This window comes from Halyomorpha halys, unplaced genomic scaffold (genome assembly GCF_000696795.3).
Source record: "Halyomorpha halys isolate HHAL.00 unplaced genomic scaffold, Hhal_1.1 Scaffold538.1, whole genome shotgun sequence".
Classification (NCBI taxonomy): Eukaryota; Metazoa; Arthropoda; class Insecta; order Hemiptera; family Pentatomidae; genus Halyomorpha; species Halyomorpha halys.
In genome coordinates, this window is record NW_027108650.1 from 452,753 (window position 1) to 480,544 (window position 27,792).

General features: G+C 28.3%; 1 protein-coding gene across 2 annotated transcripts in view; it reads left to right on the forward strand.

Annotated features, from left to right (window-relative positions):
* The window catches only part of LOC136795654 (uncharacterized), a 223,956-nt gene that overhangs the window by 169,070 nt on the left and 27,094 nt on the right, over positions 1–27,792 (forward strand). For both annotated transcript variants that reach the window (XM_067046953.1, XM_067046952.1), the window contains one exon: positions 23,476–23,784. In XM_067046953.1, the coding sequence (XP_066903054.1) occupies positions 23,547–23,784 (238 nt within the window). In that variant the 5' untranslated portion in view covers positions 23,476–23,546. The remainder of the gene's footprint in view (positions 1–23,475; positions 23,785–27,792) is intronic.

A 27,792-nucleotide genomic window follows, 5' to 3' on the forward strand; every position in this document is an offset into this window, starting at 1 on the left:
TTTTTTTAATTTTAAATTATATAAAAATTTTATTTTGACCGCACCCCCATCCATCTTCTCGTATAAGTCATCCGGTCAAATATCTCTCATAATTATAAATAAAACAATATTAAATGTATTAGATCAAAAGTATTATTGGTTTAAAATCGAGTAAAACTTATAAAACCTTTAAAAAAAAAATTAAGTGAATAAAATGTTTGTTTCATCATAAATTATATTTAAAAAAACAACATATTTAAAAGCTGTTTGCTCATGAACAAACTATTTTAGCTTAGTCCATCCCAAGTTTATTATATTTTTTTTTTTAATTAAAAAAATTTACCTTTGATATAAGAATTACGAAATGTACTTTAATTCGGCTCTAGCATCATATATTTTGGCATGTCGTACGTTCTTTAATCTAATCATTTAAGACCCGTGCACTCCACTAGGGCCTGTATGACGTGAACAAGCTGTATTTTTAAGATATGTGCGTTTCTAAAACGGAAATTCTAAAATTACAAAGTCAATAACAGTAGTGCCACTGACACGCTTTTAAAAATAATATGGAAATAAAGTGATTTAAATGAAGATAAACTAAATTTAAAGCTTTATTATGAAGAAGATAGAGGAGTGGCACACAAGAAAAAAATAATTGACAACTATTGCCGACGTTTCGTCCCACTTAGTAGAGCTTCATGAGGGCTATTTCAGTTTAGATCAATTCGAAACCTGGTTTGAATTTTGATGGGAAAAAAAGGTGGTTTCGAATTGATATCAACTGAAAAAGCTCTACAAAGTGGAGCGAAACTTGACCGCACTCCTGACTATCTTCGTCATAATTTAAATTAATACGTAAATTATTTATATATATAATATAAAAAACTGTATTATTTTTCTTTTCAGTAATTTATACCTTTTTTTTTTTTTTACTCTTTTATTAATTATGTCATCCGAACAACGTTTTGGGCTCATCATGGGCAATTATCAAGTTCTAAGATGAAAATATTTACAATCAACAAATTTTTCATATTATAAACATATAATTTAATATTTAACTATATAAACATCCACTTCACTAATTTATAATTATTTACGAATCCGAAATTCCTGGTTATTATTATATAAACTATTTTTTTCATTAGTGCTGTTTTCCAAAATGGTTTGTCTAAAAATGTTTTTACAATTGAAAATCTATTTTTATTTCAAATGTTTATTAACATATTAATGTTATGTATTATATTTATAAGTTACCTTTAAAATGGTATCTATTTATCCAAATTTCAGTGCACTGCTGAGCCCTAAATTGAAAACAAAATACGGTGACATATTTTATCGAACAGATAGATATTTTAGAACAAAATTTTTGTAAATTAGAAAAGAATATAAATATATGTAGGTATTTTAATGAAATATTACCTTTGTTATAGTGGCATATGTTAAGTTTTTTTTTGTTTTTTTTTGTCAAATCTAATAGAAACCAAAGCAAGAGGAAATAACCACCCTAAAATCAGTTATACTTTATCATTGACAAACATTCATATGTTTTATTGTGAAAATTAGGATTCTCATTTTTTGACAAATAGTCAGGAATAAAAAGGATTTTTTTTGAGATAATATTCTGTGTAAAATTTTAATACACACTATTTCCTACAAATCGCCTATATTTTATTTTACTTTTGGATAGTCTACGAATACTTGTGAGCACAATAAAGTTGTCCTGACATCTTAGATGCAAATACAGCATGTTCAGAAAAAAAGTTATGTAATTGTTTTGTTTTTTTCAACGATTCTGTATTTTGAGATGCTTAGTACGAATTTTGTTTTTCACCGCGCTCGCCAGTGGCTTCCTAACGAAAATAAATTACATTTTTTTAGTGTTATCATTTTTTTCTTTACTTATAAATTGAAAACTTTGAATTCTTCAAATGTTAACATTTTATAAAAAATAAAAGTAGGCTAAATTGCCTACAATATGCTCACATTATACTTCATTTTCTTGAAAATGCGACATCGCTTGAAAAAAGACACTTTCCACCTCTTAAGAGTATATAATGAGTAGATAAAATAGAAGGTCTAGGAAGTACAAAGTTTTAATTGTTGCATATATAAAACCTCCCATTTAAATCTATCAATTAAGTAGAGGTTTACAGCATCTATAAAAACTATAAATACCTGGAATACAGTCGGAATTTTACTAGCTATGGGACGAAAGTGCTAATTTCATGTTTTATTGTCATAAATGAGAATCAGTATAGTCATGCCCATAATTGAGGGAGAGGGGGAGAGGGAAACATTTTTTGATGACCTGGTATTTTGTAAAAAATGATCAAGAAAACTTGGAAACGTTACGGAATTTCATTATAAAAAATGGTTTGTTTGACGTCCTGAGTATTTTTTTTTTTTGGTAGAAAAAATATATTTTCTTTTCAGCCATATTTAGGAAACTACTGCATCATCTCATTGCCAGCACGTTCTCATGCCAAAATATCTGTCAGCCTCAAAAGGGATCTTCCAAGGTTGGAGCCCCGCATACTGGGAGAGAATATTGCATAATCTATCGCGTCAAGTTGAAGTGTCACGATATTGAGTAAGACGAGGAAATCGAAGAACTTTCATCTTCGGAAAGCTACGTAACGCTACTCAAAGCATCTCTCTTAAGGAAAACTGTAAAAGTAGAAACTATACTTGACATTGGATTTATTTTATAAAAAAATTGGTGCGGTGCTCGCATCATTTTATCAACGAACCTACATTCAGTTGAAATCCATGAATTATAATCATAATTTTTTATTACTAATAAAATTTTGAGGTGGTTAATTACTACAAATATACAAAATAAAACGTTTTTAGAGGATCTAAAAAAAAATTATCATTTCATTATCATACTGTTTCAAACAAAATAAAACCTAGCTGAAATTAAAGAAAAGGCAAAAAATTTTGATTCGCATTTTAGTGTTTCTGTTGGTTGGAATAACGAATTCAAATTTTGTTTCTGCAAGAATACAAAAGTTTAACGAGAGATAACGTAGTCGTACTGCAATCGAAAAAGATCGGGCGCTTCCGGCTTTTCCCGTTCGAATCAAATGCCTCAATTTTTTTACTTATTCATAAAATTCTTTAATATTGTTTATGTGTCGATTTATTATTATTTTTATCAATGAAAACTGTTTATAGATGTTTTAAATAAAGGTACTGTAAATGCAAATTTTTTAAAAAATTTTGTCATTTGAGCCGTGTCAGATTATTTCAACGAAGATAAAACCTAGCTTATATAAAATACCATTCGATTATACATTAATATACTGAGTTTCTTCAAATTTGTTTTAGCTGTTTTCGAAAAACTCCCGATTAGTAGATTTAATCAAAAAAGTTTCTGTTCCCTCCCCAGACATACAAACTTCTCAAATTTTAATATCACCTACGACTTTTGGATTTTCGACTAGGCTACCCACATTTACTTAGACTATTTTGTGAGACTTAGGACTCTAAAACTGGAATTCGAAATTTTATATATTGGTAAATTAAAATAAAAAGGCTTACTAAATCTTTCTCTATTTGGTTGGTCTTCCTTAGACTGTTCATGTAAGATGTGCTTTTTCTGGGTTCCATTTTTATTATCTTTTCCTTTTAATATCATGATGATGTGTGGACAGATGAAATAGCGAAACGATGTCTGGATTATTTTTATTTAACTAACAGCAGTTTGAGAAACTTGTAATAGAATATTATAATGCTATTAAATTATCCATTAATAGTTATCAAGTATAATTGGAATTAATAAAAGGAAAGGAATGGGTAGTTCATTGGTAAAGAAACTTACTACTTACTCCCAGATTCGAATCCAGCTGGGCAGATAATTATTATATGTTTCACTGTAGCCGTTGAGTCAGCCCTGTGGGTTCAGGAGCTTGGTATTTGGGTGAAAATTTTGCGGTCGAGCGTGATTCTGACCCAATCACCTCCTTGCTCAACCGTTGGTCTAGTAAGAGTACTTCCTTACAAAGTACTACATACCTGACAGAGCTTTCATGGATTGTAGCAGAGCAGATTTAAGTTAATAAAAGAAAAACCTATTGACTTTGTTTATGCCCTAGCATTGCTTATTGCACTTATTAAAGAAGATTTTTTTTTCATTTATATGTCACTTAAGCCGAAGGTTCGATTCAGATACAACAAATTGTTATCTACATAACAATCTAGTGACGACCCTTCAAACCCAATTCTACTAGATTAATCTTAACGCAATCCTCCCATTTACGTTTCGGTCGGCCCCTGGAACGGTTTAGTGTTTATTAACATTCAAGGGATCCCTACGAACCTAAATTATATTTACCGGATTCAGTTCTCTCAATTCAGTGTTGTGTAGTTCTAAATTCTCCGGTTAACTCATCCTTTTTCGGTTTGAATATTTTACTTGATATTTTATTTTCAAAAACCTTAAGGCGTTGTTCTTCCCTTAGTGTGAGAGGCCACGTTTCGCATCAGTAATGAATAGTGGGAAGGATAATAGTTTTGAAAATTCTAATTTTTGAGTTTTTGAATAGAAGGCGCGAGCTAAGCCGTTTTTAAAATCGAAAAATAACAAGCATTTCCCTCCTTTATTATATTAAAAAATAAAATTGTGGAATGAATTTTTTTTTTTTTTTTTCAAAATTAAATTTTCAAAACTACTTAACAAAATTTTATTCTTTTTCATTTTTATTTTATTTCCTTCGTAAAATCCTCAATGCTCCTTATTTTGTTACTAATAAAACCATCCATAAAGACCTAAATGTTCCTTATGTAACCGATCTAGCCCGAACCCGATATTATTCCTTCTATAATAAACTCCCTAACCACCCAAACCCACTCGTTTCTAACCTTGCTTCCTCTTCCATTCCTGGCAATCCTCCAAGGCGCCTGAAAAGAAGATGGCCTCGTGACCTTATATTGTAAACTGTTTTAGAGTTCTACTACTGGGTACTTTCTCTACATCCTGTATCATATCATATGTCATTATGATCAAATTTACTGCTTGTATTTTTTTATACAGTTGTAAATATCAACAAATAAATAAAAAAAAAAATAAAAAATTTTATTTCCTTACTATGTTATTTTACCTACTTATTCAATTACCTAAATATACATTTTATTTTCCACTCCTCTTATCACTTTATTATTTTAATTCCATTCTGTAAAATTATTTACTTTATGTAATTCTGTTTATATATTCTTTTTTATTTTCTGTATTCATTGGTTGTTATCTTGTTCTGTTCTTAGCCCTGATGAAGGCTAGAAATTCTGACCGAAACGTTGGCACGATTAAATAAGTTATTTCAACTTATTTGTGTTTTATTTTGACCGCACCCCCCAACCATCTTCTCTTTGTACAAGTCATCCACGGTCAACTATATCATGATTATGAATCCTAAATACTTATACTTACATACTTGTTCAAATATCTATTTTACTGAAATTTCTCCCGTTTCTATTGGTAACCATATATTTGTTGTTGTTTTTTTCGTATTAATCTCGAAACCTAGTTCTTTACTATAACATCACATATTACTGTAACTTAGAATTTAGAATACTTAATTACTATTGTAATTAGTCGAACCTTGGCGCGTTTTATGAAGAAACGTTATTATAAAAGTGCATCTAGTATGACTCGAAGGTGTAAAAAAAAAAAGAGAGGCGAAATTAAGTGAATGAGAAAGCGCATCGCGTGCTGTGAGTATCGACGCGTTGCCGACAGCTCAATAATTTTCGTCTCGGCGACCTCAGTGGCCACTATTCATTACTTTTAAATATGTTTTCAAATTTTCTAAATTGCTATATTAAAATCTAGAGTTTATCTCTCTTTTATTGTATAATATATTGCCTTAAACTATTTTTTCTTTTTGTTCTCATACTTGTGTTAACATTTCCATGCCCTCATCTACTCCCAGAACTTTCCTTTTCTCGGTTAAGATTTATTTTTTGCATGTCACTCCCGATGACCTACTCTTTCCTCATATCTAGAAATAATATGCTTAGATGCTTTCCACTTGAAACTCATTAAAGTCCTTTTGATCCTTATACATCAGTGATTCCCAAAGATGGCCAGAGGTGCATTTGGGCGACGAGGATTGCTAAATTGCTAGCAGCATACCAGGTTCATTCTTCTCATTAAGATGATTTCGAATGTTTTAAGTTTGTTTGTATTATAGTACAAGAACCGGGAAGAAAAAAGACAGTTATCTCACCCTAATTTTTGATTATTTTAATGAAAACTATGTATAATTACTAGTCAAAACTGGGTCTGCCAAGTATAGGTACGATGGATAAAAAATAGCGGCTGTTTCAAAACCTTAAAAAAACAGTAATTTTTCATTCGGAGCTCTATATCTTAAAAACTACCAACAACACTAGAAAATCTAAAAGGACATTATTTAAAGAAGAGAATATTTGATGGAATATTAGCCCTAATAGAGCTATTTACGTCCAATTGTTCTCGAGATATAGCCTTTTAAAAAGCAACATTTCATAAAAATGTACTGAAATATCAGTAGTTAGTGAATCTATTTTGAGAAATCTATATCTCAATAACCATTACAAATGTCTATTAGCAATCAAATTAAAGCTAAATAATTGTACTATAAAGTAGTTTATGACATTTACCTTCGTTGGAATAGTAGTTGTCTGCCAGCGCTCAAATTAAAGCTAGTTAAATTTACTATAAAATAGTTAATTATGTTTATCTTTGTAGGAGTAGTAGTTTTTATGATATTTGACAAAATGAACTCCCAAAATATTAATTTCTAGTTGTTTGTATACAATTTTGAACTTTTAAAAAAATATATCTTATTATAGGAAATTTAACTTATTATAAATTTAGTTTATGACACTTATCTTCGTAGGGGTAGTTGTTTTTATGATATTCACATATGAATATAAATTTAGCCAATGAAAATTTGTCCGAACAACTATAATTAATTTATTTTAGCAAATTTCATGAAAACTACTACTATTACGAAAATAAACTACTTTATAGTTCATTAAAATAGCCTTAATTTTAGTGCTAATTGACAACTGTACTTCAATTTTGAGATATTGATTTTTAAAAATAAATTCACTAACTACTGATCTCTGAATACGTTCCATACAACATTTTTATGAAATGTTGCTTTTTAAAAAGCTATATCTCGAGAACTATTTAACGTAAATAACTCTATTAGGGCTTACATTTTAGTAAATTTACTCTACTTAAAATGATGCTCTCTTAGATTTTCTATTGTTGTTGGTAGTTTTTAAGATATAGAGCTCCGAATGAAAAATTAATGTATTTTTAAGGTTTTGAAACAGCTGCCATTTTTTATTACCCCTACCTATGCTTGGCAGACTCATCAATTTTGACCAGTAATTTACATAGTTTTCAATTAAGTAATAAAAAAATTCAATAATAATAATAAACATTCTATTCTGAGCTCAATAAATAGTTCCATAATTTCAAAGTTCAATGTTTCTAATTTACATAGGTTTTGCTTAGCTATATTTTTCGAAAAAGGTAGAAACATTTATACATATATATTTCCAATATGGTTATAGCAAATTTTAGCTCAAACTTTCAGCTTGGTTAATGCTTAAGGTAACGTAAACTTTTATAAATAAAAACTACGTGCGCATATTATAAATTATATTAGATTACTCAACATATAAATATTGCAAAACTTCATTATTACTTCACCTTTAAGTTTTTTTTGCGTTATGCATAGCAAAGATGCTATTCAATGCCAATTATATTAAAAATAGTCTTTCCTGTTGTAGGGAATGATGCGTGGGATATAATGTTCTCTGATGAAGAACTCTCTCATATTACCAGATACTAGATGCGGGCAATTTACTCAACCATGGCAGAATTACACAACTGTTTCAGATAGCGAAAACTGTTAGTGTACGGAATTAGGGCAAATTATTTGTTGTCCCAAAACAGTTTTAACCATCTCAAATTTTCATCTGACATTGAGACTCCCTGGGAATGGAGAAAATTAACAAAAAATGTTTCCGTTATTAAAGTGATTTCTTACGTAGCAATTCTCAAATAGTAAAAGAGCCCAAGAGGAGAAAAAAGGGAGTTATCTCACCCTAATTTTTGATTACTTAATTGAAAACTATGTATAATTAATAGTCAAAATTGATGAGTCTGCCAAGTACAGGTAGGGGGAATAAAAAATGGCGGCTGTTTCAAAGCGTTAAAAAAAAAAAAAATTTCATTTGGAGCTCTGTCTTAAAATGTAGGAACAACACAAGAAAACCTAAGAGAACCTCATTTAAAGAAGAGCAAATTTGCTAAAATATGAGTCCTTTTACTTACTTCTTTTTATTACGTCAAATAGTTTTTGAGATATAGCTTTTTAAAAAGCAATATTTCATAAAAATATTGTATGGGACGTACTGAAAGATCAGTAGTTAGTGAATTTATTTTGAAAAATTTATATATCAAATACTATTTAACGTACAGATGTCTATTAGCACTCAAATTAAAGCTAGTTTAATCGGCTATAAAGTAGTTTATGATGTTTATCTTCGTAGGAGTAATAGTTAACATGAAATTTGCTAAAATAAATGGATTTATAGTTGTTCGGACAAATTTTCATTTGCCAAATTCATATTCATTAGTGAATATCATAGTGTCATAAACTACTATACAATAACTTACTATTAGTAAGTTAAATTTCCTTTATTTTGAGTGTTGGCAGACATATGTGCATCTTATGGATCTAGAGATATATTTTTTCAAAAATCCAACATTTTATACGATCAACTAGAAATTAACTAGTTAATCTTTTGAGGCTAATATTTCAGAAACTTTACTCTTCTTTAAATAATGTCCTCTTAGATTTTCTAGTGTTGTTGGTAGTTTTTAAAATATAGAGCTCCGAATGAAAAATTAGTCTGGATTTAGTAAATGACACAATTCTTCCTTATTTCAAATACAATAATTTATTTCATATCATCAGCAACAACGTTTCGGGAAATTTCCCCCATCTTCAGGTTGCTAAAAAACCAAATTCAACAAAACCATAAACATGCGCTTACATCAACACTAATATATCATATTTAATTAAGAACTATTTATAAACTATTTACCTGATAACAATAACCTATATATAACATATAATTTTCTCCTTTTTTGTCATTGTTGCTAATATATATTAATATTAATGTCATTTAATGAATAAAAACTATTTTATTATTAGTTTTTTTTTAAAGGTTTTTAAACAGCTCCCATTTTTTATTCCCCCTACCTATACTTGGCAGACTCATGAGTTTTGACTATTAATTATACATAGTTTTCATTAAAGTTATCAAAAATTGGGGTGAGATAACTGTCTTTTTTTCTTCCCGGCTCTTATACTAAAACGTATGTCAGAACATTTTAAGACAAATCTAATGCACAAATACTGTATAAAATAGTGGCAATGTAGTCAATAGTATGTTCCTGTGTATTATATTAAACTACAGTTCACACCATGGCATAGCTAACTATCCCTTCTAGAGAAATTTTTTAATATAAATATTATTATTATAATCATGAAAGATAGTTGACCGTGGATGACTTATACGAGGAGAAAATGTTTGGGGGTGCGGTTTTATGTTTTCTTCTCTTGTTTTCCCTATCTTTATTTTATTCCCCCCCCCCCTTGCTTCTCTATTCTTTTCTTAATTTTCCTTACCCACGTTATCAGTTATGTTCACCATATCATATATTATTATTTCTGTTTTCCATTTTTTTTTTATTCCATTCACTTATTTTCTTTACCTAACATTATGGTTATATATCTCATTTGTTACATATATTTTCTTTCTCTCAATTTTATTTTTCCTTTCCATATTTTTAATCTTTAAATTATTAATAAATTAAAATATTCATATTTCTTTGCATTATATAACTTCCAATTTGTATTTTATTTCCTTAATTATGTTATTTTACCTACTTATTCAATTACCTATACATACATTTTATTTTCCCTTTCTTTGATCACTTTAATTTTATTAATTCCATTCTGTACAATTATTTACTTTATGTCATTCAGTTTATATTTTATTTTCTGTATTCATTGGTTGTTATCTTGTTCTGTCCGTTGGGACGATTGAATAAGTTACTTCAACTTATTTGTGTTATATTTTGACCGCACCATCCAACCATCTTCTCGTATATTATTATATATTTCTTTCTGTATAGGGCAATCCCCAGAGTTAGCCTATACATTACATAGTTCCATATATCACTGTTGTTTTGTTTTTTTAAATTGTAAATTGACAATCATTTAAAATAACCAATAACAAATAATATATCTAATACATTTCTTACAATAAAAAAAAAAAATTAACATTATAAAATAAAACAAAAACTACTCCTTCTATTGAGTAGATAGGTATAAGTTTTTGTATTTTAAACCCACAGGGCTTTCTCAACTGCTACAGGTAACAGATATTAATTATCTGCCACACCCGGATTCGAAATCGGGTTCCTTGTAGTTTGTAGTCTATTACCTTACCAAGAAATTCCCACAATAAAAATAATATTAAATAAAAATACTGACATTATTAATATTGTTCTGAAATTTGAGAAATAATATTTACTTTCTGGAATGTAGTGTTCTGTTATTCGATATTGTATTATTCGTTTAAAAATTTTCTTAGAATCCTACATGTATAATTAAGCTTTTTGGGCCATTTTTGAGATTTTTATATTATTATACTGTATGTTGGAACAATTATATAAAAAAATAATTCCTGTTTTTCCTTATTATTGATTAAAAGGAGAAAGTAGTGCTCACTAAAGCTGAAAATATTGCTTCTCTATCAATTTCAAGCAATCTTCATAGGCGTCTAATTGGAAAATTGTTTCGTAACGTTCTACGTTTAAACATTTGTTTGTTTTTTTAATATCTCGATAAAACAATAATTACTTATTATTATTAATATTATTTAATTCAAAGACGTTTAAAAAAAAACAATAGGTTTTAATCGTAGTCAGCCTTGAGCCTTAATATTCTCTGTATGGAAATTCCTTTAAAATTTGAAAGGACAAATGTTTTTTTTTTCCTTGAATAAAAACATGTTTTTTACAGAATTCCTTTTACTAAGTTCACATTTACTAAATTTCTCAGCGCCTGTTGCACTAATATAGCAATAACTATTTAAACTCTTCAAAAATAAATTTAATTACAATTAATATATTTTGTCTTTGACTACCAAATAATTCTTTCAATATAAGAATTTTGTTGTTTTTATGCATTAAATCTCAGGAAAGGACTTTCGTTGTTCATTTGGTACTTTTTTATTAATAATTATACAGTATAATTTTGATAATCTTAAATTATTGCTGCAGGGAGGTGTTCGGATTACAGAAAGTTTGTTAATCCAAAATTTGTTATTAGAAAAAAAAAAAGTTAAATAAATAAAAACAGTTATGTACATTCATGTTGTTAAATTTTTTTTCATATTTTATTGAAAATTTGACAGTATAAAGTTTAAAAATATCAAAAATAATTGTTTTATTTCATAACATCAGTAATGCTAAGAGATGATCTTATTTGTGAAAACTATACGGTTGTTAATTTATAAGTGAAAAAAAAGTATATTTTATGTATTTATAATATTAATTAAATTAGTTTTACAGAATCTATATGATTTATACAATAGATATTATGTATTTCTTATTCCAACATATATCATGAACACTTCTATAGGAAATTAGATTTAGATACAGATTACGATATCGAAAATTTGTAAAAATGTCCACATTCGATTTTCACAGTGATTACTACTTGATTTTAGATTGAGAAGAATTGTCAGTGAGAAGAAGTTAAAAATGTCCTTTACACATGTACATTTTTATTTTAAAACAAAAATGTTATTGCCTGCTAAGTTTTCTAAAAAATAAAAGTAACTTTTTTTACGTTAGTTTGGAGTACTGATGTGTGAATTACCGAAATGTACACTGTATTGAGTATATAGTATCAAGTACCTTCATATCTTAGTTCAGTTCCACTCGCTTCACGAAAAATAAAATTTAAGGTTCTCTTTTGAAGATTACAACTTCTCTATTATTTTTGGGACTATTGAGATTTAGGAATGGGCTATAATGAGCCTATTCCGGTTTTTAAAATATTTGTGATTTGAGTTTTTACGAATTTAAATAAATTAATTAAGCTCTACTCATAGTACCTGATTTATCTTTTATTGTAAAACATTTACGTGGTACTGTTTCTAAAACATTAAATTAAGCTATTACATGTTATATTTCTACCATATTTTATATGGTTTAACTTTCTTTTAACATATTTAAAGAAAATTTTTAAGTTATTTCAGCTTATTTGTGTTATATTCTGACCGCACTCCTAACAATAAGATAGCTCGAAAGTGTTAATACTGCAATACATATGAAGCTACGTAATAAGCCCAGTATTAAATTATCAAATTTATTTGAAAAAGATCTTTCATAAAAAATGGTAGAAATATAACATTTAATAGCTTAATTTAATGTTGTAAATACAGTACCACGTAAATGTTTTACGATAATAGAAAAACAATCAGTTATTATTGATACAATTAAGTTATTTAAACTTATTTGTGTTATATTCTGACCGCACCCCCATCTCCTTAAATATATTATCCACAGTCATCTATCTTCTCATCATTTTCTTATTTAATGTTTGGATAAAGATCATAGAGACACGTAATCAAAGAGGAATTTTGTGGTATGTCTCAATATATGTTATTTATGTTTTAAGCTGGAGGTTGAAATGTTAGTAGATCATAATACGATACTGAACAAGATAAATATCGTAGACCAAAGCAAAAATGAAAGGATAACACCGGAGCTCTGAGTCATTCGGGAATTCCAAGGATTTTTTTTTAAGCCTCTTTGGTAGTATCCTTTTAGGTCCTTAGAGTTGTGTTATACTTACCTATTATCTAGTCCCGTGCTTTATATTTCAGTTACAGGCGGAATCAAATGTTTACAGCTCGGAAGCTCGTGGAAAAAAAGCTATTTTTTAAAAATAAAATGATCATGCCCATTGGCATGAGATAAAAAATGTACGTCTGCCACCTAAAGCCGTAGGAATAAAAAATGGCGCCCAGGCGAATATTGTATATGGTAGATGTATTAGTAGGAAGCAGTTTTGTGATTTTACAAACAAAATACAAAAAAACTATTTTATATTTTTTAGCTACGAGGGATTATATACAACACAATATTTTACAATGGCACATAGTATTTAGAATACATTTGTAACATAATACTTTAAAGATTATTTCATAATCTAAATACTCAGGAGTATCTTTTATTTAAAATACATGAGTGTAATTTGTCCTCATCCCAATTGCTTACATTATTTTATAATTTAAATACCCTTCTTTCGAAGCGCTCTAATTATTTTGTATCTGAAATATTTTTAATAAGTTAATTTTATTTGAAATACTTTTATTTTACAATACATTATTTTATAATTTAAATATTTTATTTCAAAAAACTAAAAGTATTTTTGAATTTGAAATTTTTGAAGTCTATTATGTGGAAGTCACAAAAAAAAAAATAATAAAAAATCTAATTTAACGTACTTCTTAAACGAATTACATCAAGATTTTTTTAAAAATTTAAATGCTATCAATTAAGAATAAAGTAGATTTATTTTAAACATTTTTTTTTAGTAAGATATATATTTAATTATTAAATATTTACAAAAATGATTGTTTGAGAAAATTACCTATTAGTCCTCCTTAACCCAAATTATTCCATATTCACACTCATTAAATCTACAATTCTAGAATTTTTTTTTTCTTTTTTCTTTTTTTTTTTGGTAGATCGTCTATTTTTGTGTCTTTTGTTAGTTTTCTAATTTTCAGTTATAATTTCATTTTAACAAGTATTAGGCGTAAGCTTCTAGATCTTTTCAGACAGCTCAAGACACGTACAAGGTCGTTTGAGCAGGATTTCCTGATTAGAAAATTGCTTTGGGTATGAATTCGTTTATTAGGCGAGAAATCGTATTTGATACACATTAGTAAGTGGAGACGTTTTTGTCTGTACTATTATTAATTTTTTTATTATCTTTATTAAATAATCTATTTTAATAATGTATGTATATTAAAATGCTATTATACATGTTATAATTTAAATAATTATAACTTATTAAGTATATTCTTTTTATTCTATGCTGTAGGTCAAATTTTTAAAAAAATTTAAATAGCTTTATCGGAACTTTATTAACAACATTTTGTTAATAATTCCTTTATTAATATATTATTTACTTAATCTTCTATTTATTTTAATAAATATCCACAATTAGTGATCTTCAAACCAATATCATTGATATAATATATAAATTTATATAATATTATTAGTTATAATAAAATCTATCGTCGAATAGTTTAATCATTTATCTTCGAATAATAAGTATAAGAAAGAATTATGTACAAAATAAGGATGCAAGTTCTTTATTTATTCACTTAATGGAATATCTATTTATACGGGTGATATAAATTTAATAGATAACTAATTTCGAATAATAGGTAACTTAAGGATAACGAGTTAATCATAATAAAATTAAAAAAGGACTTTATATATACTCTTTACACTTTCTTGAGACTGGTTATTATTGCTTAATTAAAATTAATTTTATCCAGTTTTAGTCTCAAAACAATTATTATTTTATAAGTCCGACGTTTCGGCCAATTCACGTATCCTTCCTTAATTTACAGAGATATGAATAAAAAAAAATAATATATATAAAAAAATCGAACAACATTAATGTTATAGATAAATAATTCATTGTTTAATATTGTTAAACAATGAATTATAAGTTCATAATTAAATATTGTTTAATTGTGTAAAAATATTTATAAAAGTTTATAAAATGTTTTGTTTTTTTTTCATCATTTTCTGAACTAAGAAAATAAAATTATTTTCGTCCCAAATATTCAAGAATCTCTTTTAAAACCAGTCTAACTTAGCTTATCTTTCTAGTTCTCGTACAAGGTCACTTAAAAGTTCGACAAGTTCAACTATGAAATATATCTAAAAATCATTTTCTTCTCTCATGCTATAGTTTCTACTTTTACCCGTTTGTAGAATTTTATTATTTATTTATCATTAATATAATTATTCCTGCTGCCATATTTTTATTTTTCAATTCTTTATTTTTTTTATTTTGTATCTTTCAAAAATCAAATTTTTGATACTGAAAACCTCGAGCACACATATTATTAAAGAATATTATATATGAGGAAATGTTTGTGGTTGCGATCAGTGAAGAACACAAAATATTAATTTGTGCCAACGTTTCGGCCAGAATTCGAGGCCTGGTTCCAACACAGAGTATTTAATTTTCAATATAATTTTAATTTTAATTTTAATATAAATAATTTTCAATTTTTACACGTATTTAATTAGTTTATTTTTCTTCGTTTTCATGTACTTTTTTTTGTTCTTAATTTTATTGTTACTCTATTCCATACAGTTTCAATATTCTTGTAATATGAAACTTTAAAATTTCTCCAGTACTTCTTATGTACCTATTTTATCTGTTATCTCCTCTTGTTTCTAGTTATTGTGTATTTTTATTTTATTCACTATCTTGTTTTGTGTTCTTAGCCCCGAACGCCTGAAATTTTGGCCAAAACGTGGGCATTAATAAATAACTATTTACTGTTCTTCACTGACCGGACCCCCAACCGTCTTCTCATATACAATAATATACGGTTAACTATTAATTCATCATTAGAAAACAATTTTCAATTGTATATCTGTATAATTTATTTTGCATATATCATCCACGGATCAAGGACGTCATATTGAATAGAAATGTTTCATTTAATTTTTTTTTCAAATGAATAACATTTATTCCCTCATCAGGTACTAGAACCCTAGCGAATCTTATTTTTTTTTTATTTTACGAAACATAAGTTATGAAGGTCACAATTGGTTCCTCGCCATTTTTACTGGTTAGGTTAGTGCCTAATTATTTATATTTAACGGTTTAATATAAATGTTATTATTTTAATTTGTTTAACAAATTTATTTGTTTATTTAGAATAAAATATTTATGGGAAGCCGTATTTTGAAATATGGTTGTAAAAAAAATATGTTTGCATGGTGAAACAAAAGTAGTGAATGTAATTTGATAAAATCTTTAGTGAACCATTTTCACACTAATTTTGGCCCAATCGGAAGAGACATTTTTGTATTACAAGCCAGAAAAATGGGTTTATGCCTGCTAAAATCTAGTTGGAATCTGATGGGAGCTATATGGGACCCACTAGATGCCATCTTACACAATCCTTAAAAAAGTTCATAAAAATCGGATTGACGATTAGATTGATTATAGGAAACAAATTTTCTTTTCTAACAATATAATTAAAATTAAAATGTTGTGAATTTATTTTGTCAGATGTCATAAAAACTACTACTCCTACGAAGATAAACGTTATAAACTATTTACAGCCCATTAAACTAGCTTTTATGTGAGTGCTACTAGACATCTGTACATCAAATGATTCCTGAGTTATAAATTTCTCTAAATAAATGCACTAACTATTGATTTTTCAGTGCATTTTTTTATGAAATGTTGCTTTTTAAAAAAACTATATCTCGAGTCCGTTGAAACTATTAGTTCTATTGGGGTACATTTTTTTGAATGTTTGCTCTAATTTAAATGATCTTCTGTTGCTGTTCAATAATTCTTGAATTATGCTTTTTTAAAAAGCTATATTTCATGAAAAATGTACTGAAAATCAGCAGTTGCTGTATTTATTTTTGGAAATTCATGTTTCAAGAAGCATTAGATGTCTATTAGTACTCAAATTAAAGCTAGTATAATGTGCTACAAAGTAGTTTGTGACGTTTATCTTAATACGAGTAGCAGTTCTTATCATATTTGTACATATATCCCAACAGCTAGCAAACAATTTATTTTAGCAAATATGATGTAAACTACTTCTCCCAGGAACATAAGCGTTAAGAACTCATTTATAGTACATCCAATTAGCAGTAATTTGTGTTCTGGCAGACATCTGTATATCTCATGGTTCCGGAGATATAGATTTTCTACAATAAATTCACCAACTACTGATTTTTAGTAAATTGGGCTATAAAATGCTTTTTAGAGAACTGTTGACCATAATCAATAAAGGCTCGTAACTGAGGAACCATCAGGCGCACAGATGTTTGCCAGCACTCAAATCAAAGCTAGATTAATGTACTTTAAAGTAGTTTATGACGTTTACTGTCGTAGAAATAGTAGTTTTCATGATATTTTCTAAAATAAATTCACTAACTACTGAACTTTTAAAAAATTGGGCTATTACATTGGGGACTTTATAGTACATTAAAATTAGTTTTTAATTTGAGTGCTAATAGAGATCTGTACGTCGAATTGTTTTTGAGATATAAATTTCTCAAAATAAATTCACTAACTACTGGTCCTTCAGTACATTCTGTACAACATTATTATGAAATGTTGCTTTTTGAAAGCTATATCTCGAGAACTACTGAACATAAATAGCTCTACTAGGCCTCATATTTCAGCAAATTTACTCTACTTTAAATGATGTCCTATTAGATTTTCTATTGTTGTTGGTAGTTTTTACGATATAGAGCTCCGAATAAAAAATTAAGGTTTTGAAACAGCCGCCATTTTTCATTCCCTCTACCTATATTCTACAGACTCGTCAATTTTGTAAGTAAATGTCATAAACTACTTATTAGTGCGTTAATGCATTGTATTATATATTTGTATTCTGTAACCATATATAAGAATAAAGAGGTTTGAAAATAAAAAATAGTACATTAAACTAGCTTTGATTTAAGTGCTGGCCTCCAATAGTTCCTGAGTTATGAGCCCTAATAGAGCTGTTCGTAGTTCTCGAAAGTTTTTGAAAAAGCAACATTTCATAACACAATTACTAAAAATCAGTAGTTTGTGAATTTATTATCTCCTAAAGCATTAGACCTACAGATGTCAGTAAGTACACAAATTAAAGCTAGCTGAAGTTTATGACGTTTACTTTCGTAGGAGTTGTAGTTTTCATTGTATTTGATAAAATGAATTGATCACTAGTTGTTCGGACAAATTGCTACTTCTATCAAGATGAACGTCATAAACTCCTTTATAGCGCATTAAATTGGCTTTAATTTGAGTGCTAATAGACATCTATAGGTAGGTCTAATGCTTTTTGAAATATAAATTTCCCAAAATAAATATAGTAACTGCTGATTTTCAGTACTAGTATTGTTGTAATTCATTACAAAAGACTGATTTACATGACTATTATAAGGCCTATATTATAACATACGGAGTTGAGCTTTGGGGCTCCACTAAACCATCAAATTCTTCCCGAATCCAATCCTTATAGTACAAGATCCTTTATGCTCCTTACTTTGTCACAAATCAAGTCATCCATCAGGACTTCAATGTTCCATATGTTGCCGATTTGGCCAGAACCAGATACCATTCCTTCCATCATAAACTTCCCAACCAACCAAATCCACTTGTTTCTAACCTGGCTTCTCCTTCATTACCTCATAATCCTCCTAGGCGTCTGAAAAGAAGATGGCCTCGAGATCTTCTCCTCTAGAAATGTTATTGGAGTTCTATCAATGGGTAGATTCTCCACATGTTTATATCCTGTCACTATGACACCTACAGCAAATTTACTTGTTGTATATATTTGTATACAATTGTAAATAACAATAAATAAACTATTAAAAAAAAAAAAGTATTTTTGTTAGTTTTAAAGATATATAGCTCCGAATGAAAAATAATTTTTTTAACGTTTTTAAACAGCCGCCATTTTCATTCCTGCTAACCATACTAAGCAGACTCATATTGACTGGTAATTATACATTGTTTTCATTAAAGTAATCAGAAATTAGAGTGAAATGACTTCTTAGGTTTTCTTCTTAGGCTCTTGTACCAAGTACCTATAAATGATTAAATAAAAAAATAAAATAAAAAAAAAAAAAACCTATGTTAGGTTTTTGTTCACTTAAAAATCTTTTTTTTTTTTTTTTTTTTTTTTTAGTTTTTACATTATTTTTATTTTTCGGTTGGTCCCTCTCCGTTATTATTCTTTGAAGATAGAAAATATAAATAACGAATTTTAAAAAAAAGTTTGATTTGAACTTTAAAAGCTACGCTAGTTGGGACGACTGACCTATTTGCCTCCCATTAGGATAGAGAAACGGTTAGTGTCACACATTCCATGACCGCTAGACGTGAGCTTCACTAGAAATGCCCGGACAGCATTTCAACTCGGATACGCTCACTCAACACTCATTGTATATTTTTAGTATTTCTAGAACTCGTAAGCTTAAAAATATCAGTCCCAAAGCCTAAGGGGAAAAAAAGAAGATATGTCACCCCAATTTTTGATGACTTAATAGAAAACATTAATAGTGAAAATTGATGACTCTACCCAACCATGGTTAGGATAATAAAAAATAGTAGTTGCTCCAGAATTTTTCAAAAATTCCTTTCTTTTTTTTCAATTTCTTTTAAGTAAAGCAAAAATTTCGCGTTATTGTGTTAAAATAGATTAATTGTTTTTGAACTATACTATACAAGGGATTTATTTATTTATTTTACTCATTTAAAATACATCCAATATGGTAAGACCAGATGACATCTATCGATCGGTGCCAAAATAACGCATAAAAATTATATATATATAAGTAAAATTTAAATATTACAGTTTAGACTATTAGGGCTTTGTGGAGGCTATTCAATTTTTAAGCTAGATAAGTACAATATTAATTGGTCTCAAGTAAAACAATTAATAATTTAATTTATAACTAGACTTTATTGAGACTGGTTAATTTTTTTAAAATAAATAATTTAATTTCTATCCATTTTAGTCCCAACACATTTTATTTTTCTTATAAGTCCGACGTTGCGGCCAATCCGGCCATCCTGAGACAATCTTAATACAATTTTGGAACTATATGACTTAAAACTCCCAACTCCACTATTCTGCCCAGGTCAAAACAACAATTTCTAATTTGTAAATATTCGCATTAAAACCAAAATTAAAATCATTTATCACAGTCACTATTTGTTAAAACTTCATCACAACCTTATGATGTTTGGTTTTAATGTGAATATTGATTTATTAGAAATTGTTGTTTTGACCTGGGCGGAATAGCCTGCATGGAGTTGAGTTTTTAAGTCATATAGTTCCAAAATTGTATTAAGATTGTCTCTGAGGATGGCCGGATTGGCCGGAACCTCAAACTTATAAGAAAAATAAAATGTGTTTAGACTAAAATGGATAGAAATTAAATTATTTATTTTTAAAAAAAAATTTTAATTAATAATTTAATTAAAAACTACTAAAATGAAAATAAGTAAAAAATGAAAATAAAATAATTATTAATAAACAATAATAATAATAAACGAAAGGATTATGAAGTAAATAATAAAGCTGCAAATTTACAATTTGTGAATTAATATAACAATGAGAATAAAACCATATGAGAATGTGAAAAAAATAAGGATCCAATATATATTACTAAGAACACACATACATTGCTAATTCAAATTGTAATATAATAAATAAATTTTGTGGAGTTAAGAAAAATACAGGCAGATATAGTCATTTGGTGAATCATAATTAAATAGATATTTTTTTTTTTTTTTTTTTTGCGATTGAACAGATATAGTACGATATAGTTTAATGTGCGTTTACCAAAATGGGTGGTTCGATAAATTTAATTTTATTTCAAATATTTTTTAGATATATTATGTCTTTTCGAAATAAATTATTATCCGTGAATTGTTAGATAATTCTATAAAAATAAAATAGATTAGATGGTAGGAATGCAGTAAATGTTCTTCTCTTAGTGTAAGAGGCCACATTTTGCATCCGTAAAGAACAGTGGAAAGGAGAATTAAATTGTATTTATTTGTATATTTTTGAAGGCAAGGAGTTAAATGTTTACTTTTAAATGACATATAGCGTATATCTTGTATAGTATAGGTCAATATGATTAGCTTTTACTTTATCTCAAATGAGAATGTTTTGGGTCTGTATTTCTCTTAAAAATGGCAGTTAGTAAAAATATTGACAATTTGACATAAGAGAAATATTATAAAAATTAAAAAAAAAAAAAATGTCGAAGTTGTGATTATTAAAGTTTCATTAAATTCTAATAAAAAGGAAAAAATATAAAATGAAAATTGGATTTATAGAACAACATTTGGGTCTGTATTTATCTTAAAAATGTCAGTTAGTAAAAATGTTGACAATTTGAGTTTAAGAGAAATATAATTAAAAAAAAAAAAAATGTTGAAGTTGTGATTATTAAACTTCCATTAAATTCTAATAAAAAGGATAAAAATATAAAATGAAAATTGGATTTATAGAACACAACTCCAACTGTTGTCTCTCAAATTTACGTGTCAATATTTTTTTTTATCCGTCATTTTTAAGAGAACTGTTCAACCGAAACATTCTCTTTTATGGTCAAATAAAATGAAATTAACTTCTCAAAGTCTTTCTACAAAATTGTTCTCGTAGTAGGAATATTTCACAAAAGTAGTTTTTTTTTTAGCACAGTGTTCTTTTGAGGGGGAGAGGAGGAAACAATCAATATTTGAATAGCTATTTCTGATAAAATAATGGACGTAATGAACTCAATTTGTTTTCAAATTGTCGGAAATATTACCGTTTTTAAAATGAAAACCGTAAACAATTCTGTCAGGATTTAATTAAAAATCCTAATTTGTTCTAGTTTCTACAAAAGCAAACTTTATCTGGTAAGCAATTTTTTATTTTATTATCTCTTACGTAAAAGGAATCAAAATTTGATAATAATAACCCAGACACAAAGTTCGTTTTGACCGGTGTATTATTAACTTATTGTTACCAAATAAAGATTATGTTAATTAAAAAAAATATTAAATATTATAAATATGGCAAATATATAATGTTATATTAGGATTATATATTACTAAAACCGTGTATAACTGATCTGTGGTTTGAGAAGGTACGTCACAAGCGTAGATCTTGGGAAATTATATTTTACTGTGACCTTTATTTTCTCTTTTCTCTTTCAACTTCTCAATTGAATTCCATTCTTTGAAATTGTGTAATGCTTGTGAGAAATATCCTTTCATATCATATCATTTCTTATAACAATCGTACTTTATAGACATAAGTTATTCCTTTTGTCTCATGAAAAAAGTTGTTTGTTATTGTTTAATTTATAAATTAAAAAAACAAAAATGTGATGAGTTTAAAATTTTGGCAAAGAGATTAATAATATTTAAAGTATTCATCTAGCTTGGATCTCAATGTCCCTCGACGAATATTCATGAGATAAAGTAGTTTTTTTTTAAATGCTTGAATTGCTGAAATTTTAAATAATTTTAATCGATAGATTCCTTTAATTTTAAAAGATTAAGTTACTGAGGGTTTTTCAGGGTTATATGTCCTTACTCAAAATATGAATTTAAGCATCTTTAAATTTAAAAAAATCCTTACAAAAGTATATCCGTTATTGTACAAGTATATTGTTTAGGAGTTATTCACGTCTAAACATTTTCATTGTTATAAATTATTTAGGTAATAATTAATATGTGTTCCACTTACTTTATTTATGAAATGTAAATATTACTATTCATAATAAATGTCATCTAAAGTGATAACCTTGAACATTAAGACAGGCGCGACATCTTTCTTCAGCAGCAGCATTAACCCAACGGTACGGGGTATGTGTTATTGTCACGCTCTCCAGATCTGAAACAATTGGGTTTTTTTTTTGGGGGGGGGAGGGGGTAACATTAAGCAAAAGGTCTATGCAAGCCCGCTCAATGGCTTAAATTCTTTATAAAGAAGAATAATTGAAACTTGCTTAAAAATAACACATATCCAGTTCGGCTTCTAATGCTGCGGAAGAAAGATGCCGAGCCTGTCTTTAATATTCAAGGTAATCACTTTGGACGACATTTAATATAAATAGTAATGTTTACAGTTCATTAATAAAGTATTAGGAACACATATTAATTTATTTACTATTACATAAATAATTCCTAACAATGAAAACTTTAAGACATAAATATCATCAAAACAAAGCGTTGACGTACATATCTTCCCAGGCAATTTTATTTCTTATTTTGTAATTCTCAATTTATTTTATTTAGTTAAGAAACAAACCTAGAGTACCCTGTAGGAATCATATGTAATCGTTGTTTCGACTTAAGTTGAATAAAACATTTAGGGAATTTTTGGATTCAAGGTTCAATGTTTTAGCTTACTCCGTTGTTCCGAGATTAAAGATAATAGTTTTCCAGTTATCACTTAGTCTAGACTTAAACTAATTCTGGGTTAGTTTTTCAAATTCTTAGCCTCTTCAAACAAAAACTGGGAAATGAATAGGATTATATGTTATAGAGCAACGTATTTTTGACGACCTTGATCCTGGAGGGTTGAATCAAAAGTCTTAGACTTCATGTATTCTTCTAGGTCTTGTGTGATGGTAGAGCGGGCTGCCAGAGGGTGAGCAGGCATGCCCAGGGCAAAGACCGTAGGATACTATGAGCGCCACGGTGCGGGATGAGCTGGTGGAAATAGAGATGCTGGGTAGGCGCGGGGGGCAGGGAGACGACGACTCTCCTGGAGGTTCGGAGGATGCCAAGAAGAAGAAGAAGAAGCGGGGCGGAGGACTCCTGGAACTGCTGGGCAAGCTTTGGCAGCCCCGGAGGAACAGGTACAGCAGGAGGAAAACGGCAAAGAGGAACAAGTTTTCCACCTCGACGGATTTCCAATATGGAGGTTAGTTTCTTATCATTTACTTGTTGCTGTTATATTTTGTCAAATTTGTTTGATTAATTGTTGCTATATCTGGGATAGCATGGTACTAAGTTTCAAGTAAATATTCAATACAAATTTTAAAACAATTTCACACTAATGTAGTGTTTTTTGATCTACGTATCTTTCAAAGTAATTGTCTATTCTTCTCTAATGTTGTCTTTCCCTTCTTTAATCCACCTTTGCTCTTCCCGCCAAACTTCCTTACTTCATCTTTCCATTTTACTCTAGACCTTCCTTTTTCCTGCTTCGAAATAAATTAACTATCAATAATACTTTAGTAATATTAAAAATGAAATAAAATTTATGTATAGTTTAATATATTTAAGAAATGTGCCCCATTGAGTAAGCCCGAGGTGGATTGTATTTCAAAATACAAGATAAAATAAATTTTTTTATCTTATATTTTATGAGAGAGAAAAGTATTTCTTTCATATTTAAAATACTTTATAGTAATATTTTATAATTAAAATACCTCCTTTTTTTCTCAAATACTTTAAAATAGTTTTATTTTAAATATTTTCGTTTCACAAGAGTTCAATTGGTATTTGAAATGCTTTTCTTCTAAAATACTATAAAGTATTTCTTATTTGAAATTGTGGTCTCATAACACTCAAATAGCGATTAAACTATTTATATTGACCCAACGTTTCGTCCCACGTTGCAGGGCTTCATCAGGACTAAAAAAGATACAAACACTTAAATAATGTAAACATAAATGAACAGAATAAATAAAAAATTAAAATGGATTAAATTAGTTTTAAAAAATCTTCATTAAAAAAAAGTTTAAAATTAAAATAGTTGTTAAATAATAAATCTTAAATAGTAATTAAGAACATAATTATGAGAGATAGTTGACCGTGGATGATAAATGAGGAGAAGATGGTTGGGGGTGCGGTCAATGAAAAACACAAATAAGTATGATTAACTTATTTTAATGTGCCAACGTTTCGGCCTTCTTCAGGGCTAAAAACAAAACAAGATAACAACCACAGTAAGTATAGAAAAATAAAAAAATATAAAAAGAAAGTATAAACAGAATAATTTTACACATACAATGAATAATTTTACAAAAAATGATAATGATAATAAAATGAAGTGATGAGAGAAACGGGAAATAAAATGTATACATAGGTAATTGAAAAAGTGGGTACAATAACATACTTAAGGAAATGAAATAAAAATAAAGTTATATAATGCAAAGAAGTATGAACATATTAGTTATTATTAATTTAAAATTTAAATATGAAAAGAAAATGAAAATTGAGAGGAAGAAAATATATGTAACAATAATAGATAATAAAGAGGCAAATTATAAGTAAAGTGTACAAAACTTATAACGCGGGTAAGGAAAATGGATAAAAGTGGAGAAAATAAGGGGAAAGATTAAAATAAAGAAAGGGGAAAGAAAACAAAAAAAAGAATAAAAACGAACCTGTTCGCTGGAAGATCGAGCGCCTAATGGATACAGCGCTAATGGTGGTCAAACTCAGAATTAAAAAAGCCGTTACAACAATGACTAAGTGTTTTTTATAAAGAAAACGTAAGGGAGGGTGAAAATAAAAAATAAAAAGTAGAAAAATTTTAGAAGAAGAAAGCGTGTGAGAGGGTGATGACAAAAGGTGATAGGAAGAGTTAAAAATATATATATATATGAACCTACGAATTATCGAATAACGAAGTATGAAGAGGAAACGTAATATAGGTGGGGGACGACAAATGTGTAAGAAAAGGTTTTAAAGATGAAATAATACGTTCAAAAGTGGGCGGGAAAAAAAAATAATGTGAATTTATTAAAAAAAAAAAACATAAATATAAAAATAAAAAAAGGTGAAAATTACTTTTTTAATAAATTAACTATTTGTGAATAAGATAACTAATAACTAACTAAGAATAAGTAATTAAGATAGTTTGATCAATACATATTGATTTTAAAAAGGGTATATTGTCATATGTGTTATACATATCGTTTTATATTTTTTCGGCTATGACTCCCATTGAAGTTCTATACTTCCTAACCATGGTTGGAAGTAAAGTTTTTCATTTTATGGGATCGCCACTCAATGAATAAGTCGATGCCTCAGGCCAGATTTGAACCGGGACTGCCAGCAGATATCTGATCGGCAAGACTGGGCCAAACCATAGTACACGAGCCGGAAAGAAAAAAGGCAGTTATCTCACTCCAATTTTTTGATTACTTCAATAAAAACTTTGTATAATTACTAGTCAAAATTGATGAGTCTGCCAAGTATAGGTAGGGTGATTAAAAAATGGCGGCTGTTTCAAAACCTTAAAAAAAACATTGATTTTTTCATTCGGAGCTCTATATCTTAAAAACTACCAACAATATTAGAAAATCTAAGAGGACATTATTTAAAGAAGAGTAAATTTGCTGAAATATTAGCCCTAAAAGAGCTATTTATGTCCAATATTTCTCGAGGTATAGCTTTTTAAAAAGCAAAATTCTTAAAAATCTACTGAAATATTAGTAGTTAGTTAATTTATATTGAGAAATCTATATCTCAGGAACTATGTGACGTACAGATGTCTATTAGCACTCAAATTAAAGCTAGTTTAATAGACTAGAAGTTTATGACCTTTACCTTCGTAGGGATAGTAGTTTTTATGATATTTGACAAAATAAACTCACAAAATGTTAATTTCTAGTTGTTAGTATAAAATGTTGGATTTTTGAAAAAATATATCTCTAGATCCGTAAGACGCACATATGTCTGCCAACACTCAAAATAAAGGAAATTTAACTTACTATAATGTAGTTTATGACACTAATCTTCGTTTTTATGATATTCACATATGAATATAAATTTGACAAATGAAGATTTGTCCGAACAACTATAAATCAATTTATTTTAACAATTAAACTATTGCTCCTACGAAGATAAACATTATAAACTATTTTATAGCTCATTAAACTAGTTTTAATTTGAGTGCTAATAGACATCTGTACGTCAAATTGTTTTTGAGTTACAAATTTTTCAAAATAAATTCACTAACTACTGATCTTTTAATACGTCCTATACAGCATTTTTATGAAATGTTGCTTTTTAAAAAGCTATATCTCGAAAACTATTTAACGTAAATAACTCTATTAGGGCTTATATTTTATCAAATTCACTCTTCTTTAAATGAGGTTCTCTTAAGTTTTCTTGTGCTGTTCCTACATTTTAAGATGTTCCGAATGAAAAAAGAGTTTTTTTTAACGCTTTGAAGTAGCCGCCATTTTTTATTTCCCCTACCTATACCTGGCAGACTCGTCAATTTCGACTATTAATTATACATAGTTTTAATTAAAGTAATCAAAAATTGGGGTGAGATAACTGCCCTTTTTCTCCTCTTGGGCTCTTGTACTACCACCTGAGTTATGGGCGTCCCCCATTACACATCGTTCAATAATATTAATGGCATAAGGGTGTCTTACGCCTCTATGTAGTACCATTTTATTTTATTGTGTCGTTGAATCCTTATTGTTCTTGAACTAGTCTTGAATTCTCCTTTCGGTACCGTTGGAGTACTTTGAACTAGACATCTGTACCACCCATTCAGACTGGAGTACCGTTACCTTTCGATTAGTTAGGAGAGAGATAGGGGACAGTCGTATTGTTCACAGCTACGTAGATGAGTTGGAAAATCCACGTGAGTCATCGCACGCGAACTGTAGCTTAGGATGCGGCGTTTTTACTGCCGATTTATTCCCCACGCAATTATTTAATCTTTCATTGAAATCATTCTTCGTTATCTTTTATCAGAAAATAATATTTACCAAAAAAGTAATATAATTTCACACCTCTGTGAATCACTTTTCTAAAATAGGTTATGGAATTTTTATTTTTGAAAGAAATTTGTTTGTCGGTACATAACAGAAGTACTTATAAAAGTTTGATTTGTTTGTTTGTTTGTTAGTTTTGAAAGGGCGTTTAACAGCCTGGTCATCAACGCCCGTTGGTTGTTGGC